The 14,919-nt window shown below is 44.3% G+C and overlaps 1 protein-coding gene across 1 annotated transcript; it reads left to right on the forward strand.

Moving 5' to 3' along the window:
- The first annotated feature begins 12,817 nt into the window (after positions 1 to 12,817).
- On the forward strand, positions 12,818 to 13,993 carry SSTR1 (somatostatin receptor 1). Its single transcript, XM_047074643.1, has one exon. It carries the CDS (start codon positions 12,818 to 12,820, stop codon positions 13,991 to 13,993), a length of 1,176 nt encoding a protein of 391 aa, XP_046930599.1.
- Positions 13,994 to 14,919: the final 926 nt, after the last annotated feature.

A 14,919-nucleotide genomic window follows, 5' to 3' on the forward strand; every position in this document is an offset into this window, starting at 1 on the left:
GAACACAAGAATAAAGCAGAAAAAAACCGACACAGAAATAGTCATGCAGAAGGAAATGCTTAGCTGCCTATAATGCTGACAATCATGTATTTAGAACTGACAAATGGTGGTTAGCAGTTAATAAAAAATACATTTTCTTTGGCACAGATATACCAATGGCTCATCAGTCTTAAACTCCTTACAATATGCTTTATTAAGTCTATTTTTTTTCAAAGCATATTACTCTAAATTTCTAGTTGAGGGCAAAATTATACTTTTAGATTATAGGTAACAAAGGTAAAGAAGAAAACTGAAGTAATTGTTGGATTTATTGAAAAAAACATAAATCACTAAAATGATAGATTTTTCTGTTTATGTAATTTCATGACATCAAAATCACCCTTTAGGAAGAAATAAAACTCTGTTTGCAAACGATTAACTTTATGTATAGAAAATCCTATAGACTCAACCAAAAATCTGTTCTATATAATTAATGAATTCCCTAAAGTTGCAAGATACAAAATTAACATAGAAAAATGAGTAGTGTTACTGTCCACTAACAACACATTTTCTGAAAAAGAAATAAAGAAATTAATCCCATTTGCGATAGCATCAGAAACAATGAAATACTTAGGAATAAGTTTAACCAAGGAGGTGAAAGATCTCTAGTCCAAAAACTATAAGAGTTTGGGGAAAGAAAGGGAATAATTGGCTATTCACATGTAAAAGAATGAAACTGGATCCCTACCATGCACCACTCACAAAAATTAGCTCAAAATGAATGAAAGACTTAAATGTAAGACCTGAAACCATGAAACTCCTAAAAGAAAACATAGGAATGAAGCTCCTTGACATGAGTCTTGGCAATGAAGTTTTGGATATGACACTTCAAGCACAAGCAACAAAATAAAAAATAAACAAGTGGGACTACATCAAACTAAAAAGTTTTTATACAGCAAAATAAACCATCAACAAAGTTAGAAGACAATATATATAGAATGGGAAAAATATCTGCAAACCATATATGTGATAAGGGGTTAATATCCAAAATAAAGAGCTCATATCACTCAATAGCAAAATAATTAATAATAATAATAATAATAATAATCCAATTTAAAAATGGGTAAAGTATCTGAATAGACATTTCTCCAAAAAAGATATACAGAAGGCCAACAGGTACATGAAAAGATGCTCCACATCACTAGTCATAGGAAAATGCAAATGCAAATCACAATGAGGATATTGCCTCATGTTTTTATTATTTTTTTTCCAACGTTTATTTATTTTTGGGACAGAGAGAGACAGAGCATGAACGGGGGAGGGGCAGAGAGAGAGGGAGACACAGAATCAGAAACAGGCTCCAGGCTCTGAGCCATCAGCCCAGAGCCTGACGCGGGCTCGAACTCACGGACCGCGAGATCGTGACCTGGCTGAAGTCGGACGCTTAACCGACTGCGCCACCCAGGCGCCCCGTTGCCTCATGTTTTTAGAATGGCCACCATCAAAAGACAAGAGATAACAAATGTTGGCATGGATGTGAGAAAGGAATTAATGATGGGTTTGTCAGTTTTTATAACCACAATGGAAAACAATATGAAAGACATTCAAAAATTAAAAATAGAACTACAGTCTGATCCAGGAATTCTGGAGTATATCCAAAGGGAGTGAAAACACTGAAAGAGTTATCTACACCCCCAGGTTCATGGCATTATTTACAATAACCAAAACATGGAGACAACCTAAGTGTCCATGAATGGATGAATGGATAAGGAAGATGCAGTGTACATACAATGGAATATTATTCAGCCATAAAAATAAACGAGGAAATTCTGTCATTTGCTACAACATGGATGGATCTTGGAGGCATTATGTTAAGTGAAAAAAGTAAGAGAAAGACTAATACTGTATGATCTCATTTATATGTGGGATTAAAAAAAAACTGAACTCCTAGATAAAGAGATCAAACTGGGGGTTACCAGAGGTGGAGGGTCAGAGGAGGGAGAATTGAAAGAAAGTGGTCAAAATGCACAAGCTTCCAGTTATAAGATAAATAAGAACTAGGGATGTAATGTACAACATGGGGACTGTAGCTATTTCATTTCCGATGAAATATAGGAAAGCTGTTAAGAGAGTAGATCCTAAGAGTTCTCATCTCAGCAAGAAATGTTTTTCCTTTTTTCTTTACTCTGTCTTTATTTTATCTACATGAGAATATGGATGTTAGCTGAACCCATTATGGCAATCATTTCACAATATATGTAAATGAAACCATCATACTGTATGACCTAAACTTATACAGTGATGTATGTCAATTATTTCTCAATAAAACTGGGAAAAAACTGTTGAAACACTAAAAAAATAAAAAAAACCTTTAATTGAGTAGTTCAGTGACAGAGAAGACCACAGCAGTGTGGCGTGGTGGTTAAGAGCATAGGCCCTCAGCCAGATTGCTAGTCAAATGAGATCTCTGACTTTTTTAGCTGTGTGACTTGAGCTAGTTATTTAACCTCTCTGTGCTTTGGTTTCTTCATTTGCAAAATGAGGGTAGTAAATACAAACATTTTCATAGTGCAGTTAGAAGCTAATTGGAAATTCTTCGTTCACAGAATCCCATAACTTTTTTGTTCACTTTCAAATATCAGGTCTTATTTTCAGACATTATAAAAAAGCAATTCTTTCTAAAATGAAACTTTAATTTCTCAAACAATTTAAAATTCCTCGTCCCTGTACTAACTTCAGGCTGACCCATGGTTGCATCCTACAGAGAGGAAGAGAAAAGCAATTAAATTCTTTATTATTTATTATTTATCCACTTCTCCCTCACTCTTTTCTCTGCCTTTGGCTCCTGCAATTGAGAGGGGACAGCTTTAATGGACAGGAAAGCTCTCTCTCTCTTTTTTTAAAAAAAATTTAATGTTTATTTTTGACAGAAAGAGAGACACAGTATGAGCAGGGAAGGGGCAGAGAGAGCGGGAGACACTGAATCCGAAGCAGGCTCCAGGCTCTGAGAGTGGGAGAGTGGGGATTCAGTGGGAACTAGCTTTTTCCTCCTGTAGCTTTTTTTCTTTTATCATTCGAGGACGTACCAGTGGGTCTCTTGCTCACTTTTAAATTTTCCAAGTAAGAATCAGGCACCAATCTCTGAGTCCTACCAACCCCAGTGGACACCTGACAAGCTCTCCAAGTAATTTCATAGAAGTCCCCAGGCTTCATTGACTGGGTAAGAAGCCAGTTTTCATCTTTCATGAGAGGGAAAATCCACAATACTCTGAAAACTCTTCCTAAGGAAATAGTCTCTATCAATCTTTCTTTCTAGTCTTCCACATAGACTGGAAGTAGGTGATGGCTTGAGAGCAGTGGAGTAGCTAGCACCTCTTTTTTAGAATGTGAACACATTTTTAAACTATAGTTATTAACCTGGAAACTTGGGGGTCTCACTGGAAACGGAGACCAAAAGGAAACTTACAGCAAACTCAGACCTGTGGACCATTCAATTAGGTTATTTGAGTCAGCGAATACAGCAGTTCGTTCAAACTCTTATGATGTGGATAGACTGGATTCACTTTGGTATGATGTTGATCGAAGTGATTAACATTTTAGAATTACTTTAGCTGACTGTGTGACATGTCCTAAAAACCTGTGAGTGGAACATAGTTCACTGTGCTGAATTACAAGCCTAGATAGGCAGCAGCGGAGGGTGGGGGGGGGGGTCGGGGGAGATGAAAGAGTAAGTAATATGCACAGGACAACTGCTCAGTAAATATTTCTTAAGCTGAATAAGTGAATGCTATACCTACTGGATTAAATTGTTCTTGAGCAAGAGGCAAAAATGAAGTTCTTACTTTTTTTGCCTGATTAAAAAATAATGTTACACTGTAATCCATACTTTGGAAGTTATTTTATAAACACTAAATACTTACATAATTTTTACTACATGCCAGACACTGTTCTAAACACTTTGAACATATTTTATCTTTCTAACAACCATATTAGGTAGATGCACTATGATCTTCACTTTATAAAAGAGGAAACTGAGGCACAGACAGGTCAAATTACATGCTCAAATTTAAATAAATGGAAAGTATGTGATGTAAACCAAAGAGTTTGACATTAGGCAATTATAGCATGCTTTCACAAATATTATCATATTTCATATGATATCAGTAGCATATCGCAGATTCATATTATCATAGGATTCCAAGAGGGGCATAGCCAACCAAGCACACTCAAGAGACCACTTGGCCATGGGGCTGTAGAGGTTGCCTACAAGATGGTAAACTACTCCAGCTCCTGTTTCAGTTCCTTCTACCACGTTCTGCTGGGTACATTTCATTTGCTATTTAATTTGCATTATAATATGTTAATTTCTAGAATAAATTTATTAGCATTTTTCTGAAAGTAAAAATGATTAAGGAGGAAATAAATCAGTGAATGCCCCATTAAATAGAGCAGACACTTATGGCCTGGAGTCTTTTCCTTTTTTAAATTAAGAAAAAGCTTTTATTACTTTTATCTTATTTAAAAAGCAATACATACTCATGGCTGAAAAATTAGAAAATCTCTCCATATTAAAGGGAGCTGAAAACATCCATAACACAACTACTTTGTGATAACCACTTTTGTAATATCTTAGTAACCATCCTTTCAGGCCTACAGATACATATGCTCATTGTGTGTGTGTGTGCGTGTGTGTGTGTGTGTGTGTGTGTGTGTTTATTGGGCCCATCTGGTTTTGAAACAGGCTTGTCACACTTAGCAATGCCTTGACTATCTTTCTGTGTCAATAATAATTCACCTGTGACATCATTTTTAGTGCTTACTTACTATTCTATTGTATTAAATACAAGAAATATATTTAATGCCTCCTTTGCCCAATCCAGTTTTCACTGTTCACTGGTGAATTTGGGCCCCAGGTGTCATACAATCCAACTGTAGTTTCATAACACCCAACTCCTCACATCTTCCTCCAAGGGCCTGAACTGCTTCACTTGTGTTGCTGGAACAACCCCCCCGCCACCAATGCTGTGCACTCCTTTACCCCCTCATCACCCAAGGTGATGCTCATGCAGCATCTCCTTCCCTTCCCCTTTGGTCTAACCTAGGTCAAATACACCCAGCCTCTCCAGCAACCTCTGGCCCCTCATCCCAACTTTTCTTCTTAGAACTTGTCACCAAATACAATTCCATTCCCCATGTGTCTACTTGCTTACTCTCTCCTTCCGTCTCACCAGAAGTCTGTAGGAAACTAGTTAACCTTTGCCATTGTATTTCCAGGGTCTAGAACAGTGCCTGCCACCCAGTGGATGCTCAACAAATATTTGTTATTGAACAAATTATTCAGCTTGGATTAAAAACATAGCATTATTCATACATAGTGGAATTATGATATTAATTTTCAGTTCCTTTAAAAAGTGGGGGCAACAAAGTGACTGTAGTCAATACAACTATGAAATTCTTTTTTTAACGTTTATTTATTTTTGAGACAGAGAGAGACAGAGCATGAATGGGGGAGGGTCAGAGAGAGAGGGAGACACAGAATCTGAAGCAGGCTCCAGGCTCTGAGCTGTCAGCACAGAGCCTGACACGGGGCTCGAACTCACAGACTGTGAGATCATGACCCAAGCTGAAGTCGGATGCTCAACCGACTGAGCCACTCAGGTGCCCCTACAACTATGAAATTCAACACTCTTCCTAAGGAAACAGTCTCTATCAGTCTTTCCTTCTCGTCTTCCACATAGACTGGAGGTAGGTGATGGCTTGAGAGTGGAGTTGTTAGCACCTCTTTTTAGAATGTGAACACATTTCTGTAGTCTGAATTTCACTTCTATAAATTTTTTTTTAAACCTCAGGATACAGTATTAGAAACCAAGGTTTTGGCTAATTGGATAAGCAGTAAAATTTCAGTGCACCCAGGCAGTCCACAAGGAATGGTAACTTCTTATTCTAGGCCAGGTGGCCCTACCTGGACTGTGCTATCTTCTGACCTCCTTGCTCTGACAGGGAAAGAAGAGTCAGACTGTCACACAGGCTGCTGCTTCCTCAAGGACAAAATAAATTCCCATCCCATGTTGCATGGAGAAAGAAGAGCAAAGGCAGGGCCTGGTGTTGGGGAGACAGCTTGCCCTCAGGAAGAGGAAAGGAGCAGGCCATCTAGTCATTCTCTTCCTGGGCCAATCCCAGTGGTTCTGAGCCTCCCTCCTGAGCCCATAGCTCACAGACGCTGTCTTCTACCTCCCGCCGAAGACACAGATGCATTCACCACAAACCCATTATTGGCAGTTCCACCACACGTGTGCAAAAGAAGAAAAGGTCAGTCACGGAGGTCGCTTTGTGTCGTCTAAATAAAGCACTATTTTGGTTGACAGAGCATGGGCCTAGTCTCCTGCCTCAACATACTTAAAATGGGAACAAAATGGCAGTATCATGATGGCAGGCATTATGATAACCACATAGATTTAAATCACTCTCTAATCACATACCTTTTTGTTTTTGATTAAGAACAAAACATTTTAGGGGCACCTGAGTGGCTCAGTCGGCTAAGCTTCCGATTCTTGATTTCAACTCAGATCATGATCTCATGGTTCACGTGTTGAGCCCCAGGTCAGGCTTTGTGCTGACAGGGTGGAACCTGCTTGGGATTCTCTCTCACCCTCTCTCTCTGTCCTTCCCCTGCTTATGCTCTCTCTCTCTCTCTCTCTCTCTGAATAAAGAGAGATCTACTTTTTAGATCTTAAAAAAAAGATAGCTTCATAGGTTTCCTCTACAAAGCTCTCCTTGCTTCCCACAGCCAGCTTTTTGCTGGTTTTGGGCTGTTCCTTAGCTAGTGAAACCGATTGGCACATACAGCCCACTCCTAAGGAGTAGCCCTGTCTCAAGAAATGGGTGATTTGCTGTGACTGTTTAAATGCTCTGCTTAAAAAATAATATAAAAACAGGGAGGGGGACAAAACATAAGAGGCTCTTAAATATAGAGAACAAACAGGGGGTTGCTGGAGGGGTTGTGGGAGGGGGGATGGGCTAAGTGGGTAAAGGACTTAAGGAATCTACTCCTGAAATCGTTGTTGCACTAGATGCTAACTAACTTGGATGTAAATTATAGAAAGTAAAAAATTTAAAAAAATGCTCTGCCTAAAATCAAACATCAGTAAAAGAAACAAAAGTATGGTTTTGTGACTTTGAAAGCAGTTTTGTAGTTTCTAGTAAAATGAGTAACATCAAAAGATGTTTTGATAAAATTGCTTGAAATTAAATTGGTCTGGAAATCCTTAACAGACACCACACTATAGAAACATGTATTTTTGTTAAGGACTAATCAAAATAAGATGAGTAACATGCAGCTGCTTTTGTTCTATTTTTATTTATCCATTGATGATAGTGAATATTTTCCTGTAGGTGCTGAATTCTTGTTCTTAGAAGTAGTATGTAGTAGTAGAGAATCCTTAGGTGAAAATGTGAGTTGTTGCCCTGTGCGTCTTGTTTGAAAGCACAAAGGTGACTTGGTCATTGCTGTTTCACAGAAGAGGCAATAGGAAAACCAGCAGGCCAGGGCGAGTTTGCCGAGATTGGCAATGGACTGAACCACAGGCTACCAGGGCTGCTGTGAGGCCAGGGAGGCATCCCTGCAAAATGAGGTCTGGGATTGTTCCTTAGCCCCACGGCCACTTTGCACTCTGGTTGACCTTCTTATCAGACTGTCATCCTGTTAACTGCTTGGTGGCAGATGGTCTTCAGGTGACACGTGCCTCTGCTGTGGGCCATATTGCTGAGTAGCACTTGCCCCTCAGAGCCAGGTAGGTCCCATCTGCCCACACAGGTGTTTGTAAACACAATTGTGATGATGCCACTGCAGAGGACGCTCCACAAAGTGTTCCCCTCAATCCCTGGCCCCAACTGACACTTTACCACCAGCACGGATTAGAGGAGCTCGTTTGAGGACCACCACAGGCTCCAGGTAGAAAAACCACATTAGTAATGATTTTGACAGAAGCAGAGTTTGAACTCCTGATAATTACTATTCCACCAAACCAACTGAGACTCGGGACTGCAATTAAAAAGAAACAATCTTCCACGTATAATGGCTTTCACACTGCATGATACTATTAAATAACCATCATTAGCTACTAAAGTATGTACCACCCATTTTCCAGAGCCCTTTTTCTGCCAAGACATTTAAGACCAAGAATGATCAATGAAGGAGTCATCAGCATAATTGTTGATATAGGGCATGCAAATTGAAATTGTTCAGAATGATTTAAATGTATAAGAAATTATTATAGATGATATTACACAGAGATTAAAACTTCTCTTGCAAGAGGCCAAGAGTTCATTTCTTTGTATCTACATCTTATGGGTTAAAACAAAAAGAAGATATTATCTATGGGGTACCTTAGAAAAATAAAACAAGGAGGTGTTGGGCAATTTTCCAGGTACTGTGTTGGGTGCTGGGCATATAAAGATAAGTAAAATACAGCCCCTGTTCTCAGCAAGCTTACAGATTTAGAAAGGAGGACAGATAAGTACACCAAGAAATCACAGCACAGTGTGATAAATACAGTAATCCAAGTGTGCATCTGGGACATGAGAGCACAAGGGAGTGTGGCTTGTAGAAGAATTGAGATGGCTAAGAAAATCAGTTCACCTAAGAATCTTCAACTTCCTAAATTAGGACTTTTCATTCTTCTCTTCTTGTGGGCCATCATCTTTCTTCTCTCATATCTAGAAATGTTCATATCTCAGAAGCATAGGAAAGATAGTAACCAAAGGAGGGAGGACTGCAGGAATTAACTCTCACAGATGAAACAAGCTTATCTTAAGCTTTTCCAGGCTTTAAATATGTGAATTAAAAAAGGGACTTTTTAAAGTTTATCTACTTACTTATTTTGAGAGAGAGAGAGCGAAAGAGAGGGAGAGATTGGGGTAGGGGCAGAGAGAGAGGGAGAGAGAGAATCCCAATCAGGCTCCAAGCTATTAGTACAGAGTCTGATATGGGGTTCGATCTCCTGGATCTGGGATCATGATCTGAGCCAAAATCAAGAGTAAGTCGCTTAACTGACTGAGCCACCCAGGTGCCCAAGACCCCTAAAAAGTTTTTAAACAAGACATGAAGATTATGGAGTCCTGACTTCTCAAAGGCCATGTTCCTTACACATTACAACAATCCCATGCCTACATTAGTGTTCCTGTTTCATTGAGAGACATTAAATTAAGGTCTGAGAGGAAGGCAGATTCCTAAGTGGGCTCCTGTTCCTAACATAATTTAAAAACAGCTGCAAACCCGTCTCATGTTGTTTAGCCCAGAAATGCTGTCTTTTGCTTGATTGTTTTTATTTATCATGGATTAGTTCACAGATATAATGTTAAGGATTAAGTGACTGAAAAGACTTGATAACACCGCATGGCTCATACCCATCTCAATCACTCTCCTTTTATTGAAGTAAAATTCACATGACATAAAAATCATAATTTTAACCATTTTTAAAATGTGCAATTCAGTGGCTTTTAGTACATTCACAATGTTGTACAATCACCACCACGATCTAACTCCAGAACATTTCCATAACCCAAAAAAGAAACCCCATACCCATTAAGCGGTCATTCCCCATTCCTTCTCCCCCCAACCCCTGCCAGCCTCTAACCCGTTTTGTCTCTATGGATTTGCCTGTTCCAGACATCCCAGATAAATGGAATCATGCAATGCATGACTTTTTCTGTTTTGCTTCCCTCACTTTGCCTAATGTTTTCAGGGCTCATGTATTGGTACTTCATTCCTTCCTATGGATGAATAATCTATTGTGAGGATATACCACACTTTGTATATCCATTCATCAGTTAATGGATATTCGGGTTTGACTTTGTGGCTATTATGAATAGTGTCACTGTGAACCTACTGTACCAGTTTTTGTTCAGTACCTATTTTCAATTTCGGGGGGGGTAAATTCCTAGGGGTGGGATAGCTGGTCATACGGCAATTCTGTGTTTAACTTTTTGAGGAATCATGAAACATTCTAAAGCTGTTGCATCATATGAGAGTTCCAATGTCTCCACATGCTTGCCAACATTTGTGGGGGTTTTTTTCCCCTTTAAAAAATTACTAAAGCCATTCTAGTGGGTGTAAGTGATATTTCCTTGTCCATTTGTTTTATGGATAAACAATTCATCATAGAAACCACTTCAGAAACAAAAAACATGTTCATGTCAGGTCTTAGGTTTTCTTCTTTCCTGTATGAGACTACCACTAAATTGGGAGGAGATTTCCCTAAGGTGAGTGGCAAAGTGAACATATGAGAGTCTGAACAACAGAGCTGTGCTTTACTGGCTCCCATCATCCTCTCCCCCTGGAGCAACCATGATCAATGCCAAGGCATCTAAATGATGACTGTTGAAATGTCAGCCCCCTAAAGAATAGCCAGGTGTCTTTAGTCAGTGATTGGCAAAGAGGCATCCAAACCATTATGAGGCTTGGCTTGTAAAAAGCTCTTCTGGGGGAAAAAAGTCATTTTTTTAAACTTGATGAACACTATTTTTTTCTCCATATGTTCAGCATTTTTTTAAGGAAAATAAAACACAACTAACCCTCAATTTCACATCCTGTTTTCGTAAAAGGTAAAAAGTAATTTGTTTAGATAAAGCAATGGGTTAAATAGCTTGGGCCTTGTAAAATTTGAAATTCCTTCCTAGCTCATTTCTTATTAATAATTCGGTGTTCATTGCACACCTTCCTATGAGGGTCTGCCATAATTTATCTTTGATTATTATAATCAACACACTACAGAAGTTATTCCTTTCCTTTTAGGAGCATTTTGTTTTGAGAACTAAAACACATATATGCAAATGATTGCCCAGATAAAGGAAGGGGGCAAAAGGAATTATGCTTTTTTTTTTTTTCCCCTTTCAGTTTCTGCATCCATTTCTGCATTCTGAACTGTCTGGTACAAATAGCTTCAGTGAGGAGTTTAGTCTGTTTTAGGTCGTCTCTCTTGAGTGTAAACTGTACTGATGGGAGGGAAAACTGACACCCACTGCTCCGTAGTTGGGAGGAAGGAGAAACTAACAAGAAACTGGAGACAAAGCTAAAGTTTGAAAGACCTGCTGCAGGTCAGTCTTCCTGGGAACAGGTGCGTTTCGGAGAAAGACTTGATGGGATTTTGAAAGGGGATAGGAGAGCTGGAAGGAGTGATTCTTCCTTGGACTGCAACAAGTGAAAGGCCAAAAGGAGCCTAGGCTAGGGATGCTGGGAAGTCCGAAAGGTAGTTAAAAATCATGGTAATTGAACATTCATTCTCTTCCACAGAAACCATCCAATTCCTAAATGAGGCAAAGGCGCTTTAGGCATGCCTACATCGATTTCTGTCTCTTAAAAGTTTCGGAATTAGAACGGGGTCACACGTCCAGGGCCTCAAAAAAGGCTGAAATCCTAGCTGTTCACAGAAAGACTCGAAGGTCTTCCGGCCAGTTTGTGGAGTTGGTGACAGGTCTGGTCACCTGCACAGCGGACCCCGCGTGGGTTTAGAGGAGCTGGCATCCTTGCCCTCCCAGTCCTTTACACTCTCCTCCCCCCGGGGCCCGCCAACTCTCCTGGGTACAAAGTACAGCAGGGACGCAGGCGGAGCCTTTCCAAGCGGCGCAGCCATATCTTTCCCCACTGAACACCTAGATGGATTTCCAATACCGCGCCTGGCACGTTCGGGAGGGAGCCTCAGGCTCCTTCCGAGCTCCCAGCCGCGCGTCCTCCTTTCTGCAGTCTATATTCGTCTGGGAGACGCAAGGGGCTCTGGGCACCACAAGCCTTATTAAGAGATTCGCAATGGTTTACTCAGGCCCCTAAACCGCTCCCGCCTGCGAAGAGCAGCCTGCGGTGTTGTAACGCAGAAGCTCCTAACGCAAGGTTTTTGCGCTTCCTCCTCCTAACACCGCTCAGGGTCAGTTTCAGCGACTCTAAGAGTATCTGCGTGGGCGCCTGTGCGGGGGTCCCGCCCAAAGAAAGGAGTTGGACCGCGCGAAGAACGTCACCGTGCTACCAGACAGCACAGGCACTTTGCACGGGCCATCTACGCGTCGGTCTGGAAGTAGCGCGCCCTGGGTAAGGGGGACTCAGAGCTTCCGCGGCGGGTCTTCAGGGGTAGGGCTAGCGGGGGCCGGAGGTGGGGGTTTAGGGCCCCGGACGATTGGACGGGAATGGAGTTGGGGGGGTCTCTCAGGACCAGGCGGCAACTCAGGGAAACTGAGATGAACTCTGGACATCTGTGCTTGGGGTCTGCTTCATTGGAAAGGAGCCGGGGTGGGAAAGATTCTACACTTTTGGTTCCCACCCCCCCTCCAGGAGGAGAAACTCGCCAGTCCCCGCTGAGGGATCGGTAAAGGGTATTGCAAGAGACTCCCTGGAGCAGCTGCTCGAGTTGATCTGAGCAGAGGACTGGGAAGGGAAAAAAAAATGGGCGAGGGGTGGTAAACCACCTACATCGCCTTCCTCCCTCTTTTCTCCATCACCCCTCCCTTTTCGTAGCTGCTGACGCGCTGGTGGTGCCTATTAATCATTCACCAGCCCAGAGCCGCGCCACTTAATGGCTGTGCGGCGCGGGGCTCCAGCCTCTCGGTCTCCCCTCTCCACGCTCGCGTGTGCCCAGGCGCCTGGGAGCGGGCTTGCGGGTGCGCGCAAGCAGCCGCTAGGCAATGCGCCCCGCCGGCGCCGGTCAGAGCCAAGCTCCCCTTAGCCGCTGCGTGCTACCCCAGGTGCCTGGCAGCAGTGAGCTGCGGGCAGGCGGGCAGGGTGCCGAGTGAGAGCGCAAGCGGCGGGGGCGCAAGGAGAGCGCTCCAGCCCCAGCAGCCCCCATTAGCTGAAATGTTCCCCAATGGCACTGCCTCCTCTCCTTCCTCTCCTAGCCCCAGCCCGGGCAGCTGCGGCGAAGGCGGCGGCAGCAGGGGCCCCGGGGCCGGCGCTGCGGGCGGCATGGAGGAGCCGGGGCGAAATGCGTCCCAGAACGGGACCTTGAGCGAGGGCCAGGGCAGCGCCATCCTCATCTCTTTTATCTACTCCGTGGTGTGCCTGGTGGGGCTGTGTGGTAACTCCATGGTCATCTACGTGATCCTGCGCTACGCCAAAATGAAGACGGCCACCAACATCTACATCCTGAACCTGGCCATCGCCGATGAGCTGCTCATGCTCAGTGTGCCATTTCTGGTCACCTCCACGTTGCTTCGCCACTGGCCCTTCGGCGCGCTGCTCTGCCGCCTCGTGCTCAGCGTGGACGCAGTCAACATGTTCACCAGCATCTACTGTCTGACTGTCCTTAGCGTGGACCGGTACGTGGCCGTGGTGCACCCCATCAAGGCAGCACGCTACCGCCGGCCCACCGTGGCCAAGGTGGTGAATCTGGGCGTGTGGGTGCTATCGCTGCTTGTCATTCTGCCCATCGTGGTCTTTTCGCGCACGGCGGCCAACAGTGATGGCACGGTGGCCTGCAACATGCTCATGCCTGAGCCCGCTCAGCGCTGGCTAGTGGGCTTCGTGTTGTACACGTTTCTCATGGGCTTCTTGCTGCCCGTCGGGGCCATCTGCCTGTGCTACGTGCTCATCATCGCCAAAATGCGCATGGTGGCCCTCAAGGCCGGCTGGCAGCAGCGCAAGCGCTCGGAGCGCAAGATCACCCTGATGGTGATGATGGTGGTGATGGTATTTGTCATCTGCTGGATGCCTTTCTATGTAGTGCAGTTGGTCAACGTGTTTGCAGAGCAGGACGACGCCACGGTTAGCCAGCTGTCGGTCATCCTCGGCTACGCCAACAGCTGCGCCAATCCCATCCTCTATGGCTTCCTCTCGGACAACTTCAAGCGCTCTTTCCAGCGCATCCTGTGCCTCAGCTGGATGGACAACGCCGCCGAGGAGCCTGTCGACTACTACGCCACGGCCCTCAAGAGTCGCGCTTACAGCGTGGAGGACTTCCAGCCGGAGAACCTGGAGTCTGGAGGCGGTGTGTTCCGTAATGGCACCTGTACGTCTCGGATCACGACTCTCTGAGCCTTGGCCACGCAAGGGCCCTGCGCCACGGGAGGAGGAAGATGAGGAGGAGAAAGGGAGGCCGGGTGCGAGAGGTGAAAGTATCCCCGGCGTCTGGGTGCGGTGGGGCAAAGTGGGGCTAAGACACTGTGTGCGCGTGGGGTGGAGAGCCCTGGGAGAGTCGCGCGACAAAGTTGGAACTGGGCACTTTGCTTATAAGTTGGGAAGGCTTGAGGGCCCCTTTCTCCTCTGTCTGCTACTTTCGCTCCTTCCTACACTGCGCTTGCACTTCTGCGCCCCTCTATGCTCCCCACTCTGTAACTTGGATCTTTCCTTCCGCCCCGTCCTGCAGGTGCAGATCATGAACTCATAAACGTCGCCAACTCTGCCTGACCCTCAGCCCGGCCAGCCGTTATTTTTGTTTGAGCTGAGCCACAGTTACCGCCACGGGTTTCCCACGGGATGAGTCCCCAGCTCGCCCTCAGCCCCGCCCTGCCGCGCCCCTCCGCTAGCCAGAGTCTGCCTGGCGCCCCTAGCGGAGTCTAGAGCATCACCGCTCTGCGTTTGCGCATCCCCGTTTGACGGGAAGTAGGACTGGAGAATGAACTAGGCAGTAGGTCTTTTTCTTCTTTCAGGTGGGGTTGTGCCCTTACCCGAACCCCTTCGCCACTCCCTCTCCACCCAGGGCGGAGCCAGGTGCTTAGTAAAATCGGTCCGGCGCTTCGAACCCCGGGCATTCTGTAGTCCCCATCTAAACCCCACTTGGAGCCAAAAGGAACTGAGGACCAAGAGTTTTTTAGAAGATTCCAGGGTTTGGCGGGGAAGGGATTGTAACGGAAACCACCCTGTTTTCCGGCTCACAACCGGCGCTTTTGATTTCAAAGACCAAGTGCTGGGCACTCCCAGGACACTGCTGGTCTGCCTTAGGCCGGGCGAGTCAGGGCGCA

The sequence above is a fragment of the Lynx rufus genome, unplaced genomic scaffold (assembly GCF_022079265.1).
Source record: "Lynx rufus isolate CCGP_SWC_20201006 ecotype Redwood Valley unplaced genomic scaffold, mLynRuf1.p SCAF_13, whole genome shotgun sequence".
NCBI lineage: Eukaryota > Metazoa > Chordata > Mammalia > Carnivora > Felidae > Lynx > Lynx rufus.